Source organism: Fukomys damarensis, unplaced genomic scaffold (genome assembly GCF_012274545.1).
Source record: "Fukomys damarensis isolate Sample0158 unplaced genomic scaffold, DMR_v1.0_HiC HiC_scaffold_10, whole genome shotgun sequence".
Classification (NCBI taxonomy): Eukaryota; Metazoa; Chordata; class Mammalia; order Rodentia; family Bathyergidae; genus Fukomys; species Fukomys damarensis.
This window is the reverse complement of record NW_022900922.1, coordinates 29,799,658-29,814,563: the sequence shown is the minus strand read 5'-3', so window position 1 is coordinate 29,814,563 and position 14,906 is coordinate 29,799,658. Positions and strand designations below refer to the sequence as shown.

Sequence of the window (14,906 nt, the reverse complement as noted above, 5' to 3'; positions counted from 1 at the left end):
CGGTCTCTCGTGTGTAGTTCAGGCTGGCCAGAGTGCCAGGATTATAGGTGTGTCACCACTCCTGACTCTCCCTATCATATTTTACCCAGTTTTAGAGGTTTTAAATATCAACTGTAGCTAATGACTTCTAAAGTTTTTTTTTAACCTTTTGTTTTTGTTTTTTGAGACAGGGTCTTGCTATGTGGTTCAAGCTGGCCTTGAACTCACTATGTAGCCCAGACTGGGTTTGAATTTGCAGTGGTCTGCCTGCCTCAGCTTCCCAAGTGCTGGGATTATAAGCATGTGTCCTGTGTCTGGCCACTGGAAAATTTTTATCTCCAGCTCTCAAGTATCAAACTTATTGATAGGTCAACTTGGAGCTCTAGTAAGTGTCTCAAATTTAATATATCTAAAACAACTCTTAATTTCTAACACCTGCTTCTTCCCCTACCTCCTCTCCCTTGTACAAATCTTCTATTTTGTCACCTAAAAAAAGTTTTCTGTGATCACTGCACTGCTGTCAACCATGGTTGCCACCACTACCGCTACCTTCAGTTTGCCTTTGTTTCCTAACTAGTCTTTATTTCAACCCATCTTTTCTTTATGTCTACTTTTCACATACTGGCCAGACTGTTTTAATAAGAAAGTATTTTATCAAAAGTTGTAACAGAAGAAATAAAGTTTCAGAAATCAGTAGTACTTATAAAAAATACCTTTCAACCCTCAGTTTCATCTTCCTACAAATTATTGACATTGGTATTTCTAAATAGTATTCATTGCTATATCTAGATTTTGCAATTTTAAATATTATTTATTAACTGAGGTATTATTCTTTGCTTGCCATGAATAATACAATTTTTGGTTAACTTAATGTCTAGGATTGATATTTGGACTGTGTAAATATTATTCCTAGCTGGTCAGATGATGTAATATGCTCCATTTTCTTAAAATAAGTATTTGCCTTTTAAATTTACCTTTTTTTGGGGGGTATGTACCTATTGTTACTTGTCCCCCGTTTTCATAATTACATTCATTCATCAGTATTTCCCATATTTTCAAAGGAACTGTCTCACCTCCACACACACAGCCCAGGGCCCTCCTTTTTGTCACTCACATAGGAAACTGTATTTTCTGCTTCCCTGTTGCAGTCCTGTTTTCTGGATTGCAGGATCATCCTCAGTTAACACTCTTGTTTTGTTAGCACATTTTTTAGTAGCTTTCTAAGAAAGAATGGCTAGAAAACTTGTTCTGCCAATATGGGCTCTAAAATATCATTTACCAATAATTTGAATAGATTTGAGGTTGCAAATAATTTTCATCCAGAATTTTAAAATTATTGCTCTGTTGATTTCCAGCTTGTAACCTGATTTTGAGAAAGCCATTATTTTCTCTTTCTCCTGATAGGTGATAGGTGATTTGCTTTTTCTTTCTAATTGTTTTTTGGATAGCCTTTCATTATTGGTATTCTGAAATGTCTTGATAAACCTTGTATGTGTCTCTTCAATTTTTCTTGATCATTTCAATTTATATTTTTTTCATTTCTGGAAATATTTTCTGCTGGACACTTGATAATTTTCTTCCCTCTTTCTGTTATGCAAGGAAACTTCTGTTATTTATCTCCTATTTTTTGTCTTACTCTCAGCCTTCTCCTGGGAGATTTTATCTTTTGTCTTTTTATATTGAATTTTTACTTCAGCTATACAGTTTGAGCTTTCTTTTCTTTGATTATTCCTTTTCTCTAACACCTGTTCTTGCTGTATGTATGCACTATCTATAAGCATATGGTTTTTATATTTTTAAGAAAGTTTTCTTTTTGCATTGTTTTTTGTTTCTCCTATGTTTTCTTTCTGCTTGTTTTCTTTGGACTTTCTCAATTGGAGGTTTGCTGTAGATGTCTAGTGATTGGTTCATATTTAAGGGTGAGGTAATAAGAGACTATGATCTCTGTCAGCTCAGGGCTTATGGCAGGATGATTAGGCAGTGATTTAGCCTTTTCTCTGGGTGTGTTCCTAGGTGTTAGTATCTGGAGATTTATTCTGTTGGGATTCAATTTCCAGAGAAGTATTCTCTTGTTTCCTGATGAAGCAGTGAATTCTGTACAAACCAAGCACCTGGTCTTGCAAATCAGAATGAAATCATGAACCAAAAGAAGAAAGTTAGAAAGAGTTTTCATTGGAAATAAGGAAAAAAACACTCCTGGTTTCTTCAGGAGGGGAATCCAAAAGGTGGAATTTGTGCATGGCCCCTCAGTTCATAACTTTTTATGGGTAAGCAGAGCTTGAGACTCTTTAGTGGCCACCTATGGCAGGAGATTTTGTAATTTAAAATAACCAGTTGGGACTCAAGGGCTCTTTAATCTAGTTACTCAGGAGGTAGTGTTTAAAGGAAATTAGGATTTAAAAAAAAACACTGGTTATTTTTGCATTTTAAATTCCTTGAAACACAAGAGTTTAGTAGGGAAGGGCTACATACAACTCCTTTTAGCAGGGAAGTGGCTGCTTTCCCTGTTGCCTGAGAAAGTTATTTTTTGGTCCTAAGACCTAGTTCCCTACCCATTCTTAATTTAATTCTATCAATATGGCAGATTACCTGACTCCATCTCAGGTCCTTTCCCTGTAGCTAGCTTCCTTTTCATAAGCTAAATAAATTATTTTTTACACTGTTGGGGATTATAAACTTGCCTGCCTTTATAAGTAGACTTTTAGCTAGTCTTTTTTCTTCTTTTTTTGTTTGTTGCATTTTGCCTCCATCTGGTAACCCCTTCTGCTATCCAGGGTTTTTTCCTTTGCTTTGCTAGACTAATTATCACTTGTCCTCAGAATAATCTTTGAAATGTCCCCCTTGCTGAAAACCTATCCTCCAGTGGCTTCCCATGTCCATTGAAATACAATCCAAAGTTCTTGCTGTGGCCAACAAAGATCTATGTGATGTAGTGCCAGCCCCCATTTCTCCATTTTTCCTACTAACTTTTCATGACAGGCCCACCTTGTATCTTCTGGGCATCTGCCCTTAGTCTTCCTCTGGCTCTTCATATACCTAGTTCCTCATTATTCAAATTTTATGTCATATGTCATCTCAGACCTTCCCAGACCAATTTCTTCTCTTTTTCTCTTTTACCCTTAGTTTTCAGAGAACTTTGCATTATCTGAAATGAGCTGTTTCATAAATCTGTTTATTCTCTCAGAGGACAAAATCACAACAATTTAGTTTCACATTAATCTATTAAACCAATACTCTTAGACCAAGGTTCTCTGAAATACAAGTTTGTGGCGTTATAGATGCTAGCCTGAAGAGGACTCCGTCCTGTGATAAGTTCTGTGACTACCAGCAGCATGGCTAGATGATATTTGGAAATACATACATCCTACTTGAGTCAAGAGCATTTTTATAACAAAAATCTATGGGAGGAAGAGGAAAGCATACTTTTTTTTTTAAACTGTGAACTTAACATTGGCTATGGATAGGAGAGCAGGATAACACAAATGGAAAGTTTGGAATAGGAGGACAGTCCATAAGGAGAAATACTGCTTCTGGACTGGTTAGGTATAGTAGTAGTTCGAAAAAGTTATAAGGAAACTGGAGGCTCTGGCCCCTGTGAGATTGCTGTCAGAGGTCTGACTAACTTCCCTTATTCATCTCTTTTCAACTCCCACCTCCTGGCCTTTGTAATTAAATTGAGACATCTCAGAATTTTTTGTTTGTTTCGTTTTTTTTTTTTTTTTTTTTTTTTTGAGACAGGGTCTCACTATGTAGTTGAGACTGACCTGGAACTCACTATGTAGCCCAGGCTGTTCTCGAACTCACAGTGATCTTCCTGCCTCAGCCTCCTGAGTGCTGGCATTAGAGGAATGGGCCACCACGCCCAGATCAGAATTTTTCTTAACTGATAATTTATAAAAAGAATTCACTTAGGTGTCTGCAGTGGTGACTTCAGCCTGACTTCTCAGTTTTGATAGAAATATGTTTGACGACTCTTCAGGAACATGCAAGTGGATTCTCTCCTGGAAATAATCTCATGTTTTAGAATCATCACCATAAGATGCTTTTTTGGTAGTGATGTCCCTGGCTAGGGAAAATCGATAAAACTAAAGCATGTGGTTGAAGGAAAAAGCTTTAATTAAAAGTAAGAGAAAATAGCGGGACATGGTTTTGCATGGTGGCCCACGCCATGATCCCAGCACTTCGGGGTGGGTGGGGGTGTGTGTGGCTGAGACCTGAGGATTGCTGATTTTGAGGTCAGTCTGGTCTATATAGTGAGTTCAAGGCCAGCTTGAATTACATAGCCAGACCCTGTCTCAAAACACACAAAATAGTAAGGGAAAATAAAAGGGCATAGCTCTGACAAAGATGAAGTTGGTCCCCTCACAAGGAGAGCAGGAACAAATAAGGAAAGTATTCCAATTTTGCTGAGCAGTAGGGGGCTCACTCTGATACAGAAGATTTATTTAGTTGTAGGTAACAGGTCCCAGGTATTTAACTGGTCACACCTATTTCCCCAACCAGCTTTGCCACGCCCTAATCTCCTATCTCCCTCACAAAGCTCAGCTTTACCCATAATCCTGTCTCTGTCAGGAGACAGAACCATGGAAAAATAACTGATTGGCTAATATCCAGTAACTTCAGGTTACTCTTTTTGTCTAAGGATTAAGTAGAAGGAACTTTATATACAACAGCCAGTTGAAACTATCCTGTTTGGGACACACTTGGCTGTTATCTCTGTAATCCAGATTTCTTTAAAAGGTTAGACAAACAGTCTAGTTTCCACTTGATGATATGTAATGATAGTGCTGATGACTCCATTCTGATATTTAGCCTGTTCTGTGCAGATTAGTCCAAAACAAAACTCCCTTTCATTTTTATTTAACAATACAATAAGAGTGTAAGTCACAAGAATCTGGGGACCCCATCTAATTTGTGCACTGCTCAAGCCCTAGATCCTAGAATATTCCCTGGCACATTACATAGTAGCCTCATCTATTTGTGGAATGAAAAATATTCCTTAGAATATTAGTATAAATTATGAAGTTCTTGCTACACCTAAGTCTTCAGTGGTACAAACCAGGATTGCCCCAAGATGAGTAACTGTATTTTACTCAGTAAAATATACTGTTTGAACTCTTATTTACATTTGCTGTAGATGGTGGTCATGGATTTCAAAAATTAATAAAGCATGTTCTCTGCCCCTAAAGACCTTATACTCTGGTCTGGAAGACACTTAACAGGTAACTAGTAAAACTTGGGTTTCTACTCCAATTTCTGGTTGCCTCACAGAAGTCAACCTCCACCTAAAACTTGTTCTTATTTGCTGTGTATGCACAAATTTTTAGGATTATTTTACCTTCCTCATTTATACCCACCCATCCTATAAGTATTCTCGCATCTCTTGTAAGCATGGTTCTAAAATATGAAGATAACTAAACAATTCTGTCATTAAATCACAAGTTCTGGAATGGGGTCCAGCCTTACTCATTCCTTTCAACAGCAACATTGCAAGAGTCTGAAGAGATCTAATGTAGGTACGCTATAGTTCTACATAAAATTCATCAATCTGGGTGTGTATACTCATTCTCTGTTGTCACTCTCCTTTTAAATAGATAGGAACAGACTTTGGGGGGGAGGCGGGGTTTGAGACAGGCTCTCACTGTGTAGTTGAGACTGACCTGGAACTCACTATGTAGTGCAGGCTGGTCTTGAACTCACAGCCATCCTCTTGCTTCAGACTCCTGAGTGCTGGGATCATGGGTGTGCACCACCATGCCCGGCTTTAGTAACAGACTATTCATCTCTGTGCTGTAATAAAATATATAATTGGCCTTTGTCCCTAGTTATGACACAAAACCCTGGGAATACCATGAGTGATAAGATCGACTTCTGTTATTAAAAACCTTTTGACCACACCTGATTTTATGCCCATGAACTTCTTCAGGTGGGGCTCCTAGGTAATTTCTGGATGGGGACTGGCCACTAGAAAGACCAAATACCTGATTAGAGGGTGGGGAGTTTCAGCTCTATCTCCTGACTCCCAGGGCCTGCAGCAGAGCAGGAGACTGAACCTCTTGAACAAGAGATATGAACACTTCACATTTTGTGTATCTCAAACTACATTCCCAGATAATTACTCTTGCAGCTTTCCCCATCTCAGTATGTAAGGACAGGGGGCCCTATATTTAGGGAAAAGATAGGATGATAGCCTCATTGTGCTTTATTAAAAATTAATAAGGCAGTTTTGACTTCTGCAGCCAGACCTGAGTAATTTGAAGGGCCAGGACAGTTAGACAGGACCAATTAGAAAAACAAAGGCAAAGTGATGGGGGATTTAGCTCAGCAGTTCAGTGGCCTGCCTTGCAAGCACAAGGACCCAAGTTCAATCCCTGGTACCAAAAGAAAAACACAGGCAAAGTATGAGGCTATTCCTAGGTAGTACAATGAACATAAGGCTTGCAAACTTCCCCATTACTTAATCCTTGAACCTAACTCCCTGTCCTGGAGGCCTCCAACCATAATCTCACTCTCCACCAAAGCTCAGAGAAAATCATGGTCAGAAAAAACCCAAATTAGGATGAAAGACTAACCAAGGAGGCAGTCAAATATCAGGAGTCTGTGTAGGACTAGGATCTCAAAAAGGAGCTTCAGTGGACAGGAAATTTAGCTCAGTGGTTCTGCCGCCTGCCTCACAAATGCAACATCCCGAGTTTGATCCCCAGTGCCCAAAAGAACAAAACAAAACAAAAAAACAGGAGCTGCAATCAAGAATCCAGGAGTTACTCATTCTCAGATGCTCCCTACTTGTCCAGAGTAGCTGTTTACCATCTTTCTCCCAGGTTTAAATAAATTATCTTCTTTTATTTTAAACTCTGCTTCCTTAGTCCTCTACTGATGCAGGGTTTAGGATTGCCAGGAGCTTCGTGTTCCAGCAGAACAGGGGCATGGCATGGGATGATGTACACTCCTCCCGGATGTTACAAGTACATAGCGACTTCATTATTTCAGTTGTCAGTGAGGCCTCCCTCACCTCTGTAAGATTACGTATATATATTGCCGCTTTGCTTTATTTTTTCATACATTCATTATCACTGGACAAAGAGGTTGCAATATGGGAAGTGTTTGGAACATAGTATATGCTTGTTACTGGGTAGTTTGCTTCTAAAAAAGTGGCTTGTCGACTAAATGTTTCTGGTTTAGTGGTTGCTTTCCTCTCCTAGAGTTGGATTCCAGGTTCTTCTCTGAATGAAACAAGCAAAAAACAGTGACAAAGTTTATTCGAGAAAGTAAAAATGCAGAGTGGGACAGAAATGCTCTGCAGAGCGAGCTTGGGCTGAGTAAATAAAAAAGAGCAAAGATAAAAGTATATACAGCATGGGCTATCCTGGAAAGCTAAGATAGTGAGCTCTTCGTGGCCTGCCTCACCTTTTATGCTGCCCTTGAATAACTGGATGATGTGATACTATATAGATGGGAACAAGAGGCTTCTAGATTGTGGCATTAGAATTTATGCTTTCTTATAGGCAACGGTGGCGGGGGCTGTGCAAGAGTTTTTAGTAGGAACTTTAGAAGCTGCAGTGTGTGAGGGGGAGGCTAGAGCAAAGCAACAAGTTAAGAGGTTTATGTTAAATGTTGATAAAGTTTGAACTAAGGTGGCAGCAGTAGAGGCTGGGAATGGATGTGGCTTTCTGATTGTATGCACATCATCTGCTTTGTCGCTGTTAAGGGGTATGTGTAATTGGATGTTTTTGAAGAGAATTAGAACCCAATAATCAGCAGTAGGCCCTAGGAAAAGGGCACAGTGTGGGTGGACATGGCAGGAGTACTTAGTAGAGTCAGACCCTCCTTTCTCCAAAGGTTGGCTTGGTTATGCCCAATCATTCAAGCTGACCTGATCCTTGGCAGACTAATTTGTAGGCTTGGTGTAAGTACCCAGTCCTAAGTTTCTAGGCACAGTGAAGGAGTTAGTGAAAGGATTTGACTGTGACTGTGTGATAACTTACACAACCAGCACTGCCATCTGATAGCTACATGACTTGAATAATGCTTCCAGCCTCTGATTTTAGTAGTGGATTCACAAATGATGTAATCTAGGAATATTAAGGAAAGGAAGCTTTCTGTTTGTCTAATGTTCTTAGTACAGGTGAATCAGTAAGAGTTAATTGACGTTCAAATAATGGATTTTCAAAGACTAAATCTGGTTTTGGAAATGGAAGCTAGTCCCCCCACATTGGGGATTGAACCCCAGTACTTCTGCACTGAGCTACATGCGTAGCTCTTATTCTTATGTTGAGACAAGGTCTTGCTAAGTCACTGAGTTACCTAGGTTGGATTCAATCTCAGAATCAGCCTCCAGGAGTTCTGGTATGTGTTCTACTCAGAATAATATCCATGGGATTAAATCATTGAAGTTAGTCTTTTAGTATCAGGTAATCTGTGTTGAACGTTTTTTGTTGTTTCAGAGATCATGAAAAAAAACTGTGACATTAAAACATTCCTGAAAGTGGACATTGTATTAGCTTGCTTTAACACTGGGGTAGAAAAGCAAATTGGATTTTATTTTCACAAAGTGCTAGATGTCAGAGTATCCTGTGGTCCATTGCTACTCACTGAAACTGGAGTGTTTAGAATAGAAGACATCAAGAAAATACATTAACAGCTGGACCTTGTAATCCCAGCACTCAGACTGAGGCGGAAGGATTGCAAGTTTGAGCCCAGCCCATGCAATTCAGCAATTTATTGCCTCAAAATAAAAAATGAAAAAAAGGGGCTGGGGATATAGCTCAATGTGAAATTCCTGTTTAACCATGTGAAAGCCCTGTTCAGTCCCTAGTACTACAAACAAAGCCATACACACAAAACATATATCAACATTAAAATCTTTGCTTGCAATGGTTAATTTTAACTTAATGTTTTTAATGGTTCAGAGCTACTGAGCCCAGATGTGGAGGTTTTATATGTTTTAATTCTGTTTGCTTCTTTATTGACCTGGATTTTTAAAATCTTGAACCTAAGATACTGTTTCTGGCCTTATTTTATTATTTTTTTTATTATGTAATTAAAGAAAATTTAGTTCCAAGAAAGTTATTTCTAGAAATATATTAATACCTTGGTCTTTACTGAAGTTTTCACTATAGTGCTTAGTGTTGTTTCCACTACTTATTCTTTTTTGATTCTCATTCATATAGATTTGCTCTTACTCAGTAACACTGAGATATGAATGTCCAAGTCAGTAGTCAACTATATTCTTTCTTTCTCAAGAAAGTACTCTCAAAAATTGATTTTAATATAAGCACTTTACTTGGGTATCAAAATTTCATTGTAACATTAATTTGGATGCAGCAAGCTTGGATTCAAATTACATGAGAACAGCAACTAGTTTTGCCTTCACTGAATGAGTTTAATCCATATGTCATACATCTTAAATGCTTAATAAATGTGTATTACATATGTATTATCACATGCTTATTTGTATTATACCGTAAAACCTTGGTTTACAAGCATAGTTCATTCCAGAAACATGCTTGTAATCCAAAGCATTTGTATATCAAAGCGTATTTCTGCATAAGAAATAATGGAAACTTAATGATTTGTTCCACAACCCAAAAATATTCATATAAAAATGATTATAGTTCTGTAATATAATACAAAATATATTAAAAAATAAACTACCCTGCACTTAACCATTCAAAACCTTTGTGGCTGGTCTTGAGGGAGATGAGAGAAGTAACACAGCTTTGGCTATCACTAATGGAGTCACTGTTATCTTCTGGCTCAGTGGAATCTTTTTGTTTAACGAGGAACCTATCCAATGACACTCACTTTTGCCTCCTTTTGAGGATATAACAGAAAGGTGACATTGCATTGTTAAACATATTAATTGCTTGCACTGCTGTAGCCTTCTTGAGGTGGTGCTTTTCTACAGTTTTGCACTGTTCCCACATTTTACATATTTCCCTAATCCCATTTGAAGCGAGAGTCTCCCTCCTTTTTTTTTCCTTCTCTGCAAATGAGATCTCCATAATTTTGGCAGAGAGAGAACCATTGGCTCCATTTTGATCATATGACATTGAGCCTTACATATTATTCATATTGCAAGACATAGCTCATTTATCAAGTTAAAATTTATTAGAAATATTTGTTGGTCTTGCAGAACACTCAGAATGATTTACAGTCCAAGGTTTTGCTGTATATAGTTTTGTCACACCTCTCCCATTAACTAATATTCTGAATTGATAACCTAGGTAATACTTTTTTGTCTTTTTTTTTAGGTTGGTATTTCGTATGGCATCTATTTTTATCGAAATTCAAGTTTCTGCGGGAACTAGTGGGAGACATAGGATCCCAGGAGGGAGATCATGAGCCTTTGGGTTCTGAAACTGAAGAAGACAATTCATCCTCTCTGCACAAGATGAGATCTGCTCGCCAAAGGAGGGCACCTGCTGATGAAGGCCACTGACTATGGATTCGGTTCTTAATTAGTCCACAATCAAAGGCAATCGCAAGCCTCTGTGTTTAGTGACTGCACTTTGAAATTTGCTAAATGACAGAAGAACATTTATACATGGATTTTTATGCCCAGTTCAAAAAAAGATTTGCATGTAAGCCATACAGAAATAAAGGGAATTGAAACCAAATTGGACCATGAAAATGTAATATTAAAGGTCATATTTTGTTTCACTAGCTTTCTGCTTAACACAGTCCTTGGCTCTTGTCCTTTTTTTTTTGCACTGATGTAAATCTGGTAAATTTTTCAGGCTTGAAAAAAACATTTTTTATTTGTCATAAAATGTACTCTTTACTTTTTAACGTGTCTGAAATTTGGATGCACCTCATTACTGTCAACCAGGTGATAATCATGTAATTATCCTAGCTTGGGCATGTGTGAATTTACAGCTTATCATACTGTCAACACCTGAATCGATATGTGTGTGGTTGGCATCAGGTATGTCGGTTTAAGGAGCATTTTAAAAATGTCTTCAAGAAGATTACACTGTGACTCAGCATTGAGACGAAAGGTTATCATGTGTGCTCAGAAGCATGGAAACAGAGCAGTGGGGCATACATTTGATACACATGAAGCAAATACTCATCATTGGAGAAATGATTGAAATTCCATAGTTTCTTACAAAGCAACCACAGAATACTTTATGGGTCCTAAGAAAGGATGATACCTACAAGTAGATGAAACTGTACTCGTCTGTGCCGGAGAGGTGCATGCAAAAGGATTGCCTGCTACATGCCGCGCGATGCAGTTGAAGGCAGGAGAAATTGCCAAAACCCTCGGAATCCATAACAAAATTCAGAGCAATAAGAGGCTGGTGTGACTGGTTCATGCGGGGAGCAGGACTGTTGTTCAGACATCCAACATGGCTTCGTCCAGTGCTTCCCATTGACAACAGACAGAAGACAGCTGTGGCTCTTTGAGAAGCGCTCCGTCATCGGTGGTGCTGCGGCACGAAAAGTGGTTCCGAAGAGTTGGACTCAGAATACACAGTTACAGTTCTAACCTAACCAGTTTATTTCACACATTCTTAATGTATACACAAAATGGACACGATAAAAATCTGTTTAACTTTAAAAGCACTGCTAACGATCAATATAAAATAAGTATTTTTGAGAGATGAGGCATTACGTCATAGTGTAACGGACAGTGGTTTTTCTTAGTAATACATATGGTGCATCTTAACTAATGGTATCTTAGAGAATGATACTTGTATTTCTTTTCAAATAGCATTTATTTATTGGGGGCTTAGTTCTGACTTACAATATCAAAATTGTTATCTTCTATGAAATGTTTTCTTTTTTATTAACCTATTCAAAATTTTAGAGTAGTATTTTTGGAATCTTAAGAACCCTCTTCTACTTCAGGAAGACTAGGATTAGTCACTCCCTTTGTATAGGAGGATTTTATGCTCAAGGCATGTGTTATGGAGAAAATACTTCTCCACAGACACTTCAGTGACAAGACCTCAAAGGTACTGGGTATTAAAAATATGGATGAAACTACCTGTTAACTATAAAATGACTCTTATGAGATTTCTGTGTTTGTCTTCACTGAACTTCAGACTGAGCATTATTATGAAAGAGAAATAGGATTTGAAGAACTTTTCTGTTTAGCGGTCCCTGCTTTGTACAAGAATGAAATGCACAGCCAACTTATTTTATGAATCTGTGTTCTTTTGGTTTTTAGCCTTTTTCCTTAACTGGCTATCACCTCTGTTTTATGGTGGTACTTAAATACGTTCAGTACCTCGTTCTTCATGCTGACAATGTTATTGAACTGTTTGCTGGCTCTTCCCCAGGTTCTTCTGTTTCTCATGAACACCTCTTTGCTGATACTGTACTAGAAGGGAATTCACAGAGCATAATTGTAGTTTTTATATTTGCTGGGGGAAGATTCCCAGCATTTGAGAATGGGGCACAATCATTCTGTCTTCATTTCTGTACTGGGTGTGATGTGACTGGCTAGGGCATAAAAAGCAGCATGTTTCTAGCATTAGTTTTGATGTTTCATATTTTGCTAGTGCTAAATAACACATTAAAATTGTCATCAGACAAAAATGTTCAACAGCGTCTTGGGACTGAATGGATATTTAAATTAGATTTTTCAGTCTGCTGTTTGGAGCTCTGGATTTTGTTGTATGTTTGTGTTTTATGGTAGATGTCTAAGGTTTAGATCATAATTGTTGCTGGAAAACTTTAGCTGTCAAGTTTCCTGTTATGTCAGTATTTAAGAATGATGGCTGATGTAACCTTCTTCTGAAATCCATAGATGTGCCCAAATACAAGATAATTCGTGTAAAGCTGCAGATGTCGGGCACTATTTATTTATGCTTCACGCATTTCTTGTTTTATAGAATTTTAAGAAATGTTATACTTATCTTACTTGAAATATATACCTAAAAACATGGCTCATACTCCTTGGGGAGAGTAAAAAGAGATGACTGGTGCCAATATGAAGAGTCTACAGACTAAGCCTTTTTTTTTTTTCATGCACCTAACCTACCATAGTGTGTATGTGTAAGGCCAAGACAAGAGGGAAGAGAAATAGTTCGTGCAGAATTACTTCTGTGAGACGGTATTTCTGTCCTTTTCCCTGTTTTAGAGCTTTTGTAGCTGAACTTACAGAATGACATTACAATTGCATTTTCAGTCCATGTGGAAAATGGACTAGCCTGTGGTTGATGTTAGCGTTTAAAAGGTTATGAACATTAAAATTATAAATATTAGAATCTTGCCTGAACTCTCCCCAAAAATGGTGTGATCAAATATGCCATCTTTTTCAGGATTGATTCTAAAATTGAGGACTCAGGTAGATTGTCTCATTTCTTTCTCACCCAACCATTCCCAGATCTTTTGCCTCTGAAACTTTTTGTGAAAAATTGCCTGTATTGTAGCATTATTTAGGTTTTTAATGCCAAAAACACTAAATGTATAGCACGCTTAAATGAGATTTTGAATATTTACATCAAATTAAATATTCAACACTCCTAATATATGTTCATAGTGGAAATAAATGTGTGGTAGACAGCCATGTCAGACATGTTAACCCATTTCTTTAGATGTTACTAGGTTTAAGAACCATTTCAAATTATTTTTCTGAAAGTTTAGAATATATAAAAGTAATGCAGTCACAAAATACGGCATTTTAAAACATGTTGAAAGATTTAAAGCAGTACATTTTTCCTTTCAAGAGTAACATTTTTGAAGTTATACATCAATGATGCTGTCTTTTTTAAAGTCAGTTTTTCTTAAAAGGTGTATTTTGTGTAACATGAAATCAGTTAACTAGATTTTGCTTGGTAAATTTAAGTGCTTTTATATTTCAAGTTGACTTTAAAAAGCCACGAGCAGTCCTCAAAGTTTATAGACTCAGGCGAATTGTAGAATAGTGTTTGGTTATGGAATCTAGAATTAAAGCACCTTGCATTGTCTGGTTTTAAGTGTCACAGAGTTTTAAAGCATAAAGAGTAACATTTTCTCTTATATTAAAGTTACATTTCCCATTTGTTGTGTACATGATGATCTACAAGGAATGTTTAACATTGCCCTCCAAGTGAGTTCTATGCATAACCATTTACCAAATACTACTGATGTGGTTTCTTCAAGGAAGCATTCTGTGCCGTGCTGTGATGCATTGTCATCTTGCTGCTTGACGAACAGGTTTGTAAGGAACCAGAGCCATGTGTGTTAACAGGACCTTTGTGTAACGAGATGTAAAATTAAACCTGAGGAATGTGCGTAAATGATCAGTGTTCTAAATGGTCAGTACTATATCTAAAGCTGTGGTTTGTATGTTTTAACTTTCATGGCACAGAATAAATTAAAATGAAAACAAACAAGTTGTCTATATCTCATGGATAAAGGATAAGTATGAAGGGCACTTTGGACATGAAGGGATTTTTGAAAACAGCCATTTTTACTAATGGTCCGCATCTCACCTCATAAGCAAGAAGTTAGCAGAAGTATTCTTTAATGCTGTCAAAATAGTTGACATAGAAGCTAAAGAATGGGTATCATTAGAGCTGTGATACGTCTACCTTAGTAACCTTGTTGCTTTCTCATATCCAACACCCTCAGTCAATTTACCGTAGATCGTGTCTCGCATTTTTATTAGTATTCACCAGGAAGATTGATGAACTTGGGTCAGGCTGAGAAAAAGAGTGAGGCATGCCTTCGAGAACACACGAGTTAGGAAGTCATGAATTTCAATTTTGGGGCCCAAGTTGTGATTTTCTTCAGCATTGCTTATCTGCCAGAAATGTGTACAAAAAGGTGAGTTTTGTCAGGATCTGATTTTGAAAGGCAGTCCTGTCTGAAGAGCAGAGGCATTGCAGACTGGCTTTGGGATTTGGAGTGAGTTGTAAGAATTGCCAGTAGGCACTGGTAAGCTGGATGGGTGGAAAGGAAAGGGGTAGGGATTGAAAATGAGTGTGACACGG

At 37.7% G+C, this 14,906-nt stretch overlaps 1 protein-coding gene across 1 annotated transcript in view; it reads left to right on the top strand.

Moving 5' to 3' along the window:
• Smim13 (small integral membrane protein 13) overlaps positions 1-14,294 on the top strand; it is a 17,777-nt gene extending 3,483 nt beyond the window's left edge. Inside the window, exon 2 of the mRNA XM_010622858.2 lies at positions 10,233-14,294. Within this exon, the coding sequence (XP_010621160.1) occupies positions 10,233-10,420 (188 nt within the window). The 3' untranslated portion in view covers positions 10,421-14,294. The remainder of the gene's footprint in view (positions 1-10,232) is intronic.
• The last annotated feature ends 612 nt before the right edge of the window (positions 14,295-14,906 follow it).